At 44.5% G+C, this 12485-nt stretch overlaps 2 protein-coding genes across 4 annotated transcripts in view; both read right to left on the bottom strand.

Annotated features, from left to right (window-relative positions):
- Positions 1-251: 251 nt before the first annotated feature.
- Positions 252-7630, bottom strand: Psma4 (proteasome subunit alpha 4). Of its 2 annotated transcripts, none has more exons than XM_021206394.2 (9): positions 7530-7630; positions 6311-6337; positions 6038-6080; positions 5585-5747; positions 3719-3796; positions 3487-3575; positions 2135-2265; positions 1345-1468; positions 252-644 (listed from the first exon to the last, which is right to left on the bottom strand). In XM_021206394.2, the coding sequence occupies exons 2-9, from the start codon at positions 6311-6313 to the stop codon at positions 490-492; spliced, it is 786 nt and encodes a 261-aa protein (XP_021062053.1). In that variant the 5' UTR covers positions 6314-6337; positions 7530-7630; the 3' UTR covers positions 252-489. The 2 variants fall into 2 exon arrangements, with proteins under 2 accessions (XP_021062053.1, XP_029399506.1); XM_029543646.1 differs by lacking the exon at positions 7530-7630 and adding an exon at positions 7090-7329.
- Positions 7631-11034: 3404 nt separating this feature from the next.
- Hykk (hydroxylysine kinase) overlaps positions 11035-12485 on the bottom strand; it is a 24420-nt gene continuing 22969 nt past the window's right edge. The window contains exon 5 of one of the 2 annotated variants that reach the window (XM_021207375.1): positions 11035-12263. In XM_021207375.1, the coding sequence (XP_021063034.1) occupies positions 11803-12263 (461 nt within the window). In that variant the 3' untranslated portion in view covers positions 11035-11802. The remainder of the gene's footprint in view (positions 12264-12485) is intronic. The other variant, XM_029543611.1, reaches the window with a different exon arrangement.

Raw genomic sequence — 12485 nt, 5'->3', positions numbered from 1 at the left:
TTTTTTGGTTTTTTGAGACAGGGTTTCTCTGTGTAGCCCTGGCTGTCCTGGAACTCACTTGGTAGACCAGGCTGGCCTGGAACTCAGAAATCCACCTGCCTCTGCCTCTGCCTTCCAAGTGCTGGGATTAAAGGCGTGCGCCACCACACCCGGCTGAGCAGTGCACTCTTAATTACAGAGCCATTTCTCCAGCCCCAGCTGTAGTATCTTCTCAACAATTGTTGCCACAGAGAAAGTATCCTTTCACCATAACCAATCTTTCCAAGTTTTATTCCAAAAATTATGTGTTGAGATTAAGATGTTTATAAAGATGTCCATCATTACAATAAAGCATCCAACTGGACAGACATGACCCAATTCAGTATGTAATGTCCTATTTCCCCGATGGCCAAGGTAAGGAAGATAATACAAGAAAACACTTCCAGGGTGGAAGGCCAAGACAGCTCCTAAGTGAATTGGTGCCTCTAAGGAGTTATAAAATCCGTGATTCTATTTATCCTTTTCTCTCTGTTCTTTTTCTTTCTTCTCCCGCTCAGCCTTAGCTTCTTCCTCTTCATGTTTTTTGATCAACTGTTCCACTTCCTTTTGCTTGAGGACTCTGATCACCGTCTTTCCACTCTCTCTTGTTAGTGTGGCGATTTCCACTAAAACACGAACATACATTTGTATCAGAGGCAGGACTCAGCAGAGGTCACCATAGCTTATGCTGGTCTCTCTACCTGAGTCTCGCTCGCCCATGTTTTACACTTTATGACGCACCCACATTTTTATGAGAACACAACACCTTTGATCTTTGTGATACCCTGATGCTCTACCTAAAGGTCTTTTCTTCACCCAACAACTTAGCAAACATTTATGTCACCCTGAAGTCTGGCTTGCAGTTGTTCTAACTGACCCACACAAGCTAACCAGAAGAACAAGACAGAATCCTAAACAAAGCAACACTTCTTTATGGACTTTTCTAATTTCTTTTTTAAAAAATGACCTAAAAAGCAGCTTCCACCAGGCATAGTGGTACACACCTGGGATCCCAGTATCTGGGGGGAGCAGGCAGGGGAAGAGCAATGCTAGTCTGAGGCCAGCTTTGATCTAACAGTGAGTTCAAGGCCAGCTGCTGATACAGGATCTCCAAACCAGGCGTTACAGTCAGGCTCAAGTCCTTAAGCATGTCCTATGTTGCAGGACTGTGGCTTTACAGTTCATCAAGACTCATCTTCCTCAAGACATGGGGTCCTTATGTCCCCTAAGTGGCAGCTTCAATGAACTAAAACACATTAAAAACCTAAGGCTGTGGCTACTCAATAAACTCCTCAGCTAAGACAAAGCAGGAGGATACAGGATTACCTTTTTCCGCTGACAGTTTACTAACATCCATTGTCTTATTTAGCACCTTGACAGCCAGAGCAAGAGCTGACTTCAGAGTCATTTCTCCTTCTTTGTAGTCTTGTTTCAACATTGACACAGCTGCCTGAAAAACAAAACATCAACAGAGAGTTTCCTTCCAATCTGTGTATCGTGGGGAGGGCACAAGATGGTTAGAAGAACTAAGGCCTGAATTCATTCATGCTGACACTGAAGAAGTACAACCGCTGCTGACAGCAGGGAAGGCAGCATGAACAGGGCAGGGACAGGACCTTTAAATGAGACCTTGGCCTTAAGAGACTTGTCTTTAAGAGTTTTATTACTGCCGGGCATGGTGGCTCACGTCTTTAATCCCAGCACTCAGGAGGCAGAGGCAGGTGGATTTCTGATTTCAAGGCCAGCCTGGTCTACAAAGTGAGTTCCAGGACAGCCAGAGCTATACAGAGAAACCCTGTCTCGAAAAANGGCCAGCCTGGTCTACAAAGTGAGTTCCAGGACAGCCAGAGCTATACAGAGAAACCCTGTCTCGAAAAACCAAAAAAAAAAAAAAAAAAAAAAAGAGTTCTATTACTTATAAGGGAAAACTAGCCCTTAGCCACAGATAGCATCAACAAACTATCAAGATATAGCACTAGAAACAGGCATTCCCTTCACACTGAAGAAGATAGGAAGTTGTTAAATCCTATGGTAGATACTCTAACACACATCACCACTTAACATTACTGGCCTCTTAGCCTTTCACTACATTTTACAATGGCATGAAAATACTCACAGCACTGTTGTTCCCAATGCATGTGGCTTTCCATCCCCCGTAGTTTCCACTTGGGTCACTCTGATAGAGCTGAAAGCCATAGTGCTTATCCCAGCCAATATACAGCAAAGAAACACCAAAGGGACGTTTGCCTTTAACAAAAAAAAAAAAGAATCAATAATTTCAATTTTAAACCCAACAATCTCAATTTAGAGCTTTCAGTGGACCTGGCCCAAGCCTCTGAGAAGTGAAGCATGCATAACTGGTTTGTATTCTGGCCGCCACAGATAAGCTCAGTCACAAATGCCAACTCTGACTCTAGAAGCTGGGCTGAGGCTGGGGGTGGACATGTGGAAACAGAAGGCCAGTGCTGAACTTCATTAATATGGAAGAAGAGTTTGTTTCAGGCTTGAGTATCTGCTGATGAAGCTGCCAACTGACACATGGAAGCAGATTTGCCCCTGAAGCAGGCACGATCTGCACCCAGTGTGCAGGAAGCTGTGGCAGGACTGCAGGGAGCACCAGAGTAGTTCAGGCTAAACTGTGAATGTCATAAACAAGTGTGGAGTAAGAGATTTCAGGGTGCTCAGCCGTGGGACATCCAGAGCACTCTTCCAACACCCAGGGATCATGGAAGAAGGGACAGAGAGACTGTAAGAGCCAGAGGTGCTGGGTGACAAGGAACATGTTCTCCAAATACAACTGAGCCACCAGGCACATGAGCTCACAGCAGCTGTGACAACATCCACAAGAACAGCAGACAAACTCTCGGCCCCAGGGGAGGGCGCATGAGCTCCCCCCTCCAGCTCAGAGTGTCCAGCACCTGGGGGCTGCTGGGAGAGGAAGGCAGGTTCTTTATGGGTGTGACCCTTGGTCATGTGACAATGCTCTAGGGCAGGTCCCACACCTGAACTGAAGGAGTTAAAAGGGGAAAGGGGAAAGGAGGGAAAGAACAGGAAGCTGAGTGGGCTGAGATGTGGGGGACAGATATGGAAGGAAATGGTGGGTGAATATTATCAAAACTCATTGCAGGAAATTCGCAAAAAACAAAAATATTTTAAAAAATGTGTTTTAAAGCTAGGTGGTGGTGGCACTGCCTTAAAGCCCAACACTTGAGATGCAGAGGCAGGCGGATCTCTGTAAGTTTGAGGTCAGCCTGGTTTATACAGCAAGTTCCAAGATAGTCAGGGTTACACAAAGAAACCCTGTCTCGAAAAAAAATAAAAATAGTTTTAAAAAATCTAAAACCAAAAGAAATCCAACATCAATAAAAACAACCTTAACAAACCTTAAAGCAGAACAAAACAAAGTAAAAAGTTTATTCTTCATAAAATGTTTTCAGTTTTCAGAAAATTTCCAAAAACACTCAGTACCTCCAAACTGTGTGTACGCCTGTTTGATATCACACAGTGCCGTGACCAACTGTTCACAGGGGATTGGCTCCTGATACTGTAATAAGTACCTAGAGTAAAGAGATTGACATATTAAACAGGCTTCTCTAAAATATATACAATGCAAGAAGATGCTCTCTGAAGAGAATACATATTATGAAAGAAAAAGCTTTCCTTGGAGGCATACTGAGTGTCACACGATTTCCGTCCTTACCGTTGAGCAATGAGCCTTAGCTCATTAGTCAGAACGTTAGCATCAGATGTTATGCCTGCCACGCTGCAAGCCATGTCCCTAGAAGAGAAAAAAAAGCCACTGTAAGCAGGGAAGATGCTTGCCAGAGAATTTCTAAGTGATATAAAGCACCTAGATCTATGCTATGAAAATAGCATCTTTTCAGGAGATGTTTACCTAGTGTCATTCAGCATAAATGATAAACGAATGCAGCCTGAACTATTCAACAGATGTACTGATATCACTCTCTGGAAACAGCAAGAGAAGGAACACCAAGTAAAGAAGCCAGACCACTCCCACACTTTAGGGTCTAACTCTCCATGCCTGGCCTGACAGGTGTAGGGGTGAGGGGACACAAGGGTGGGAAGTTCACAAATTGCCTAGGCATGTACCTGCTTTCTGCCTGTTCCCCAAAGCCTTCCCTGGCTCTCTATAGTGTAGACATCGACACTGACTATACCTAAACAAGCCAACAAGTTGCTGGGTAGAGACTAATGTGACTGTGGAGGATGACACTATGTGAGGGGAGTACCAAAGGCCCATGCAGGAAGTGCACTTCTGAGGGTTAAGGAACACAGGACCCGACTGCCTTCTAAATGCCTACACTTTTACTCCAGACAAAAGCGGACCAAGCTTTAATCAGAGAAGCCTCAACTAACAATGGATGCTACAGTGCAGACTCATGGCTTCCCATGACACAGGAAATAACTGAGAGTGTGAGATAGCCCTAAGGATGTCACTCAGACCAACCACTCCCTCTCTAAGGTCTGTGAACATTGTGGGAAAGGAGCTGCCGACTACTTAAGAGAGGAGACAGAGTAAGGGCAGCAAAGCACGTTCTCTAGATATGACAATCGAAGTCACAAGTTTATAACTGGTTTGGGCACAGACAAGACCAGCCCTGTCAATAATTAGCCAAGAGTAGCTCACAGGACCCTACCCCTTCTACAGGACCTATTGGTTACTGGTAGACTCTGGGAAAGACTCCCTGGTTATGTACACACTGCTGAGCCCACCAGACTCCAGCAGGCAGCTCTCACACAGATGGCCCTGGTAATGCCAGTGAATCAAAACAGACAGACATAAATATCTGTGGGGTGAAGGGTGGGAGATGGGAAGGTAAGAACAGGTTGTGGGAGTGGTCCGTATGCTTGCTGTCCAAAGCTGTAATACATAAACAAATAAGTAACTAGGCCCCAGTGCCAAGTCTTCAGCAGGCCTACCACTGATGGCAAAGTCACTATATAGCAGACAGTCTTCCACCAATAACCAGTTCCACAGCCAGTTCCAAGTACTCAAACTGAACGGAATCAGACTGCACCCCGTGGCTGACCTGTGTCAGATCTCCAAGAGCCATGTAAAGAGTCAGGATAACTGTACAGAATCCCTGCGTGTTGTTCTGAACGGCATCCTGAGGGCCTGCTTTACTCGGTACTGGGTTAGTTTATTTCACTATTTTGTTTCATTCGATTCCCATAACCACTCTGATCCCCAAGAAGTTAGGTAATAGGTGCAGCACCACACCTTGTTATCAATGGACTTTAGATTTTAAACCAAAGCTGTGTGACCAGAAAGTACATACATACTTTTACCACTGCACAATGCTATTTTGCACCAAGTGTTTATCCTTGCATCTCAAGTGATTTATACGCATAATGAACATACTGAGACATAACGGGCTGCAAGGAGATAACAAAATAAAGCAAATACACAAATTTTTACAAGAAAAACAATAAAACTGCTCATTTCAGTTCTACCACCTCACATAGATCCTTTCCTAAATATGCAAATCCTACATACTCTGTCAAGTGCAACAGTTTGCACTCTTCCCCATGATCTCACACGTACTCGTTAAGTTTATAAATTTTCTCAGAAAAGAAGACTTCATCCAGAAGTTTGTGGATGTTGCGCCTCTCTGCTGCAAGCAAAACTCCATCGTTGGCTAAAATCCCCAAACAGGTGCCCGCGTGTCCAATGGCTTCCATGGCATATTCCACTTGGTATAAGCGACCTACAAAACAGTGAGACACCATGGTTCCTCTCGCTCTTGATCTGAGAGAAATCAGCAGTGACGCAGGTAGGCTGGCATCAACAGCCCTGCATTTACTCGCCCACACTGCATGTCATAATCAACCTGGTGACAAGTTATCTAACAAGAACAAAAGGAATGAAGTTAATTCCAAAATGTGTGTAGCTAAACGCCACACTAGACCCCAACACTAAAATATACTACTTAAAGCAACAACAACGACAACAAAACGCCCCAACCTTCTTTGGAGCAGGTTAAATCTTCTAATTTACCTTCTGGAGAAAATATTGTGGTCCTGGAGTCATATCTTCGAGACTGCAAAGGAAAAACAGAGAGATGATGCCTGTTCACTGACAGTAAGCCAACTTCCGGACACCCATGCATCCTATACAATGACATCCTGGTGCTGAGTTCAGCGGGAAGAAGAAGGAAGACCCCATTAAACCCCCTCTACCCCTTCAGCTCCACTTTCTTCCATGTCAGGCTCTTCAAACAAGCCGTAATGTTCACCAGGCAAAGTTAAAGGAAATGTGCCATAAACTCACCATGGTTTCTGAACTTTATGTCGATTCCTGTGAAAAGAAAACAGAATCATTAAAAACAAAAACAAAAAACCCCACAATTTTAATAAGTGTCATCCACTGCTTATACCATTTGATCCACACCATCACTTAGCTAACATGAACTGGACCACCACTGGGAACTATACAGATGTTGGGCCACAACAATAAAGGTAAACCAGGGCATCATGAAAAGCTCAGAATCTAGCAGCCAGATATGACAGACACGGATTATAAAGCAACATGGAAGAGACATTGAGGGTGGGGAGGAGGGAAAGCAGGATGGACAGCAAGTAGAATTTTAGGAAACCAATACAGATGATGAGAGTAAATTAGAGATAGGAGAGGCAAAAGTAAGTTGAAAAGCCTCAAGTCAAAGAGGAAGAATTGGGAAGGGGCGAAGGAAGGGCATTCCAAGTAGAGCAGGCTGAGAAGGGTTAACAAAGTGGATAATTCATGTGGTCCTAAGTTTGGGGGTGTAGGGGTTAGGTGGTAAACCTGGTCCTCATTTCCATTTCTTCGAAAGACAGCAATGGACGCTCCCCCTTAGTAGAAAAATGGCAGTTCGATTCCTATGTTGCCAAATAATGGGATATAAGGAAGGCATCGTGTCTGGAAAGCTAAACAGACATTTAAAGGGTCTGCGCGCCCGGGTGAAAGAAAACACTTTTATCTTACTCAAGACCGCTCCATCGAAGGGCTGGACTCAAGGACCACAGGAACTGGCATTTTAGAAGAGTCGTCAGGCCTAAGGGAGAGCTAACCTGCGGGGAGTCGGTTCCAACAAGTAGGAGAAACAGAAAGGTGGCCCTGGGCACAGCAGCCAGGAGGCCACGGCGGTTTCGGATTCGACTGTGAACACAGCTACCTCCACGCCTGGCGCCGGCGCCACAAGATTTGGACTTTTCCCCGCAGCGCCACTTTCCCGAACTGACTCGCTGGGCCGCAGCCGCCCCCACCCCTCGCACCGGCCCGGTGGGTCTCAGAGCCCGGGCCGGCGGTCAAGGCCCCGCGGGGGATACCCGACGGCGGCCGGCGGGGACCAGTCCCTGGCAGGCCGGTCACCGAGGAGGCGGGTGCAAAGTCATCGTGCTCACAGCTCCTCGGTGGCGGCCGCGGGCCTGGGCCGTGGTCTCCACGCAGATGGCCCCCGCCCGGGAGACAGACACCGCGACTCCGCGGCCCCTTAAGGACTGAGCCTCACCAGAGGAAGACGGTGAGGGTGCAGATCAGCGCCTCTTTACTCAGCTGGAGAAGAACCAACCCGGATGGCCAAGCATCCGCGGCGAATATGGCTCCCGCGCGTGCGCAGGACTGCGAGGGGGCGGGGCGGGTGGACGCGGAAGTTCTCCCGGTGCCGCCGGGGCGGGTTCAGTCTGCCCACGTGGACTGTGCAGAAGCACAACCTGGGCTTTGGCTGCGGTCTGTGTTAGAGGAGGACTGGGAAGGAGGGAAGCGTCTATACTGTGGAGAGTGGAACCAGCTTCTTCCTACGCTTTGCACTCCACTTTCATTTTCTCTTCTGTACCTTTCTAACGAAGGCCAGAGTAGCAACTGTATAGACAAACCAAATCGTTTACTCTTCCAGACTTGCCCCTTAACAGTTTTTCCTTTGTTCTTCCTCTTAGCCTCATTTTCTCCCTTCTCAGATCCCAACTCTTTAATTGGGATAACTTTCGTTCTAAGTTTAAGACTTCTCTTCATCCATTTCTCCTTTCCAATCTTACCTAGTTTCTGTGCCTATGTTGAAGTTTGAAGAGCTAGTGGGTTGACTATGTACAGGGCCCTTGTCTTCGGTGTAGGCAAAAATTGGATCTGGGTTTCTTTTTTCTTTTTTTTTTGATTTTTCGAGACAGGGTTTCTCTGTATAGCCCTGGCTGTCCTGGAACTCACTCTGTAGACCAGGCTGGCCTCGAACTCAGTAATCTGCCTCCCAAGTGCTGGGATTAAAGGCGTGCGCCACCACGCCCAGCAGATCTGGGTTTCTTAAAGGGGGAAGCTTAGAAATTAGTTGCATGTAGACTGGACCTGGCCTGTACTCAGGACCTGGTTTGCCCTGTAAATTCCAAGCCAGCCAGGGCTATATAGTGAGACTGTTTTAAAAATGAGAGAGAGAGAAAAGACCAAAAATAAAATATTCATACAATACAGTATATATTTAATTTCAAACAGAAATTAGCAATATTTGCAGTAGGAATTTAGTGGAGAATCTCTTAGCAAGAACAATCAAGAGAAACCTACAGAGTTCCATTGTATAACAGGATAAACACTGATTTGGAATGAGACCCAAATTCCAACCCATTTTTCTGGTCCTGATTGGCCAAGTTAAATAAAAACCTTAAATATGAGTATCCTAAGTGTTTCACAAGTGAATGATCTCATTTATTGCCCCCATGTGTGTGGTGTGTGTGTGTGTGTGTGTGTGTGTGTGTAAAAACAAGGTAGGAAAGGCAGGAGGACGGGATTTTGTAGTGATTAGGAACAGCGGTAACAGCCCAAAGACCTAATTCAAGATCTAAGCCTGGGCTCCCTTCTAAAGCAATAAATCAGCTTTTAAAGGCTCTATTTCTTTATTTAAAAATGGAGATTAATCATCAGAATATCTTTGTGATTCTGTTCTGGATTAAATGAGGTAGTGCATGTAAAATAACATTCAATATCCATTGGATTAGAGTATATTCTACTGAAAAACTAATGAAGCGGGAAAGACAAAACCGCTCCAGATTTGTTGACCTAAAATCCTGATTTATGAAAGCAGCAGGGCTCTATAGCTGAATATGAGAAGGGCAAGCATCATGCCACACCAATATTTTGATTGTGCATAACCTGGAATATGATCCATTATTTAGTAACTATTTATTATGCCTCTACTATGTGCCAGAGTCTATGCTAAGAGGCTGCCATAGCGTCTTACAAAACCCTCACAATTGACTCTCTGGGATAAGTACAAACATTATCTTGCTTTTAAAAAGAAAAGAAAAAAGAAAAGAAGAGAAGAGAAAAGGGAGATATAGAGAAGTTAAAAAGAAAGTGTATAAGTAAATTCAGAGAAATACCTAGTTTGGGAAGTTTAGATAGGTAGATAGGCAGGCAAACATCAGGCAAGAGTTACAGCATCGAGGCCTACTCACACAGACTGATAACTACTAACAAGATGTTTAAATAAATGACTAGGGGTCTAGACCTGAGTCATCTTTAGAAAGCATGTGGTTAAACAAAAGAATGCAGTAAGTGGGTTGTGCATGCCTACAGTCCCAGCTACTGGGTTGCATGGGCAGGATTATCATGAGTCCAGGATAATCACATGACAGCTTGATTCCAGTATGGATAACACAGTGGAATCCAGTCTCAAAACAGAAAAGAAAAAAATCCCACCCTACATGAATAAGTAAATAGCCACTTAGACTAGAGAGACATGAAAAGGAGCCAGTAAAGAAAATACTGAGATAAAACTTAAGCCAAATATGCAATGAGCTGCATTTTTACAGAATCCTATAAAAAGGCAATCATTAGTTATAGAGAATGGAGAACATGTGGGGCCAGGCAGAATGGTGTATGACTATACTCTCTGCACTGGGAGGCTGAACAGGAGGATCATGGGAGCCACGATGTTTTAGACCAGCCTGAACAGCATAGTGAGCCCTAACTGCTGAGGAGCCTTGCTGGTGTCCTAGATAATGGCCTTGCCTGGATGTCTACATTTGCTTCTGTGCACGTGTGTCTGGAATTCCAGTTGCAGTTACTCTCCCAAACAAGTTTTTCTCATGACTCCAACTTGTGTTTTCCCCAAGGGCTTCACCATATCTTTCTTCTTACATGCATTCATTTTGTAAATGTGTCCAAAGACTTTTCTTTGAGAAAGGCACTATCACAGGGACAAGAAGAAACACCCAGATGTAAGTTTTTCATGGCTGTGCCATGTCAATTTACAGGATAGATAAGTGTACAACCAACCATCAGAAGGTACGAGTGAAATCCACAAAAAAGATAGAATGCCTTACTTCTAGATCGGTGAGACTAAGAGTCTACAGAGTTAGTGAAGTGTAAGTTTCTCATGGTCTGTGCCATGGCAACTTACAAGATAGATGACTGTAAAACAATACGCAGGTAACAGTGAAATGCCAAAAAAAAAAAAAAAAAAAACCTCACTTCTAGACAGGTGAGATTAAGGAAGAATTCATAGAGTAAGCGATATAGGTTAGGTATTTAAAATATGTGGATTATTTAAAATATGTGAATATGTGTGTGGTGGTAGACATCTTTAATCCCAGCATTTGAGAGGCAGAGGCAATTGGATCTCTGTGAATTTGAGAGTTCCAGGGCAGCCAAGAAACCCTGCCTCAAAAAAAATAAACAAAAAAAATTAATATAGCTATACATATGCATTCTTTTCAAAGTTTAAAAATCATTAAGGACTAGAATAGATCTTTGGAGACTGATGACAAATCATGTATCATCATGTGTGTTTCTTGTAAAAGGCAAGCAGGACGTGCACAAAGACATGCTTACTTGGGTGGTACTTATATGTGGATTTCCTTGTTTCTGTAGTGCTGAGGTTGAACCCGGGCCTTGCATACTAGGCAAGGGTTCATCATGTAGTACTTTCTTAAGTGTAAAAGATGGTCCTAAGATTGCTGTAAAAACTAGATCTTTCTTCACCAATTCATATTTAGAATGGATCTGTTTTGGCTTTTTGTTTTGTTTTTCATGACAGGGTTTCTCTGTATAGCCCTGGCTGTCCTGGAACTCACTCTGTAGACCAGGCTGGCCTGGAACTCAGAAATCCACCTGCCTCTGCCTCCCAAGTGCTGGGATTAAAGGTGTGCACCACCACTGCCTGGTGAGATTGGATTTGTTTTACCATTTCAGTTTTAACTCTGCACAAAAATCCTTCATAAATTTGTTCCAGGCCAACTGGGTTTTAATTAACACAAGCTTTTTTAAGGTCACTTGTAGCGGCTTGTGTTCTCATGCTAATTATGTTACCAAAAATACCTATTTGAAGTGTCCCACACTTAGGACTAAAGAAAGCCAGTTAGGTTTTGACTGGTCAATAAAATTACCAGCGGCCAATGACTGGGCAGAGACAGAGGTGGGACTTTCAGGATTCCTGGGAAGGGACAGAAAGAGGAGGAAAAGCGGATTCGGCCACAAGAGGGGCATAGGAGTAGGACCACGCCAGAAAGATGCAGAAGGGAAAGGCCGCCGAGGTGTAAGTGCAGAGGGGCCCAGGAGTGTTGCCCAGCAAGGTCCAGCGTGGCAAAGATAAAATATAGATTTTAGTAAGTAATAACTCAGGAATATCGAAGGGGAGTGTGGTTAACCAAGTGGAGTTAGGGAGTGGCCCAGCAATTGACCTGCTTAGGGCATATTAAAAGTAAGGCCGTGCATGTGTCTTTCACTCGGGAATCCAGAGCATTGGGGGTGCACAGCGCCGAGCGAGTTTTGAGCGATTTAATTTTTTTTTACCGCGGCAGTCACATGGAGATCCCAGATTCATAGGACTTGGCAGTTTCAAACCAGATTTCTTCTACGGCTTTCTGGCCCATGTCGAACAGTTGCTGTAAATGCTTCCATCCGGTTTTGGCTGTAATCATGAGGTACTCTTTGTTCTCTGGGTACAGCTGGCAGGAGTGTGCAGCCATGACGAGAGACTGGCTAAAACGACTGCATACAAGTAAAAACAAAGCATGCCTCTCTACAGCGGTCAGGGGGATCACACTTTCAAACCCTGCAAGGATGTGACCTCCTACTTGTATAGGGTTTGTGCTTTCAATCATCATGTACATGATGGTGATTGCCACCTCAAACACATAGTAGCCATAGCTCATGTCACCGAAGTCTAAAATTCCAGACACTTGATGCACAGCATCTCCAGAGGCTGACTTGCTGAGATGTACTAGAATGTTATGGTCATTAAGATCACCATGATTAATACCTGAAATCAGAAAGATCATGTAAAAAGTTATTTAAAATGCTAACTCATTCTCTTTCTATTATCTTTTAAAAGCACAGCCATCTAAATAACTTGATGAACAAGCAGAGATAGAAGAACAAACTAGCCGGGCAGTGGTGGCACACGCCTTTAATCCCAGCACTTGGGAGGCAGAGGCAGGTGGATTTCTGAGTTCGAGGCCAGCCTGGTCTACAGAGTGAGTTC

Source organism: Mus pahari, chromosome 10 (genome assembly GCF_900095145.1).
Source record: "Mus pahari chromosome 10, PAHARI_EIJ_v1.1, whole genome shotgun sequence".
In the NCBI taxonomy this organism is placed as follows: Eukaryota; Metazoa; Chordata; class Mammalia; order Rodentia; family Muridae; genus Mus; species Mus pahari.
Note: the sequence above shows the minus strand (reverse complement) of the source record. Positions and strands in the feature narration are given on the sequence as shown.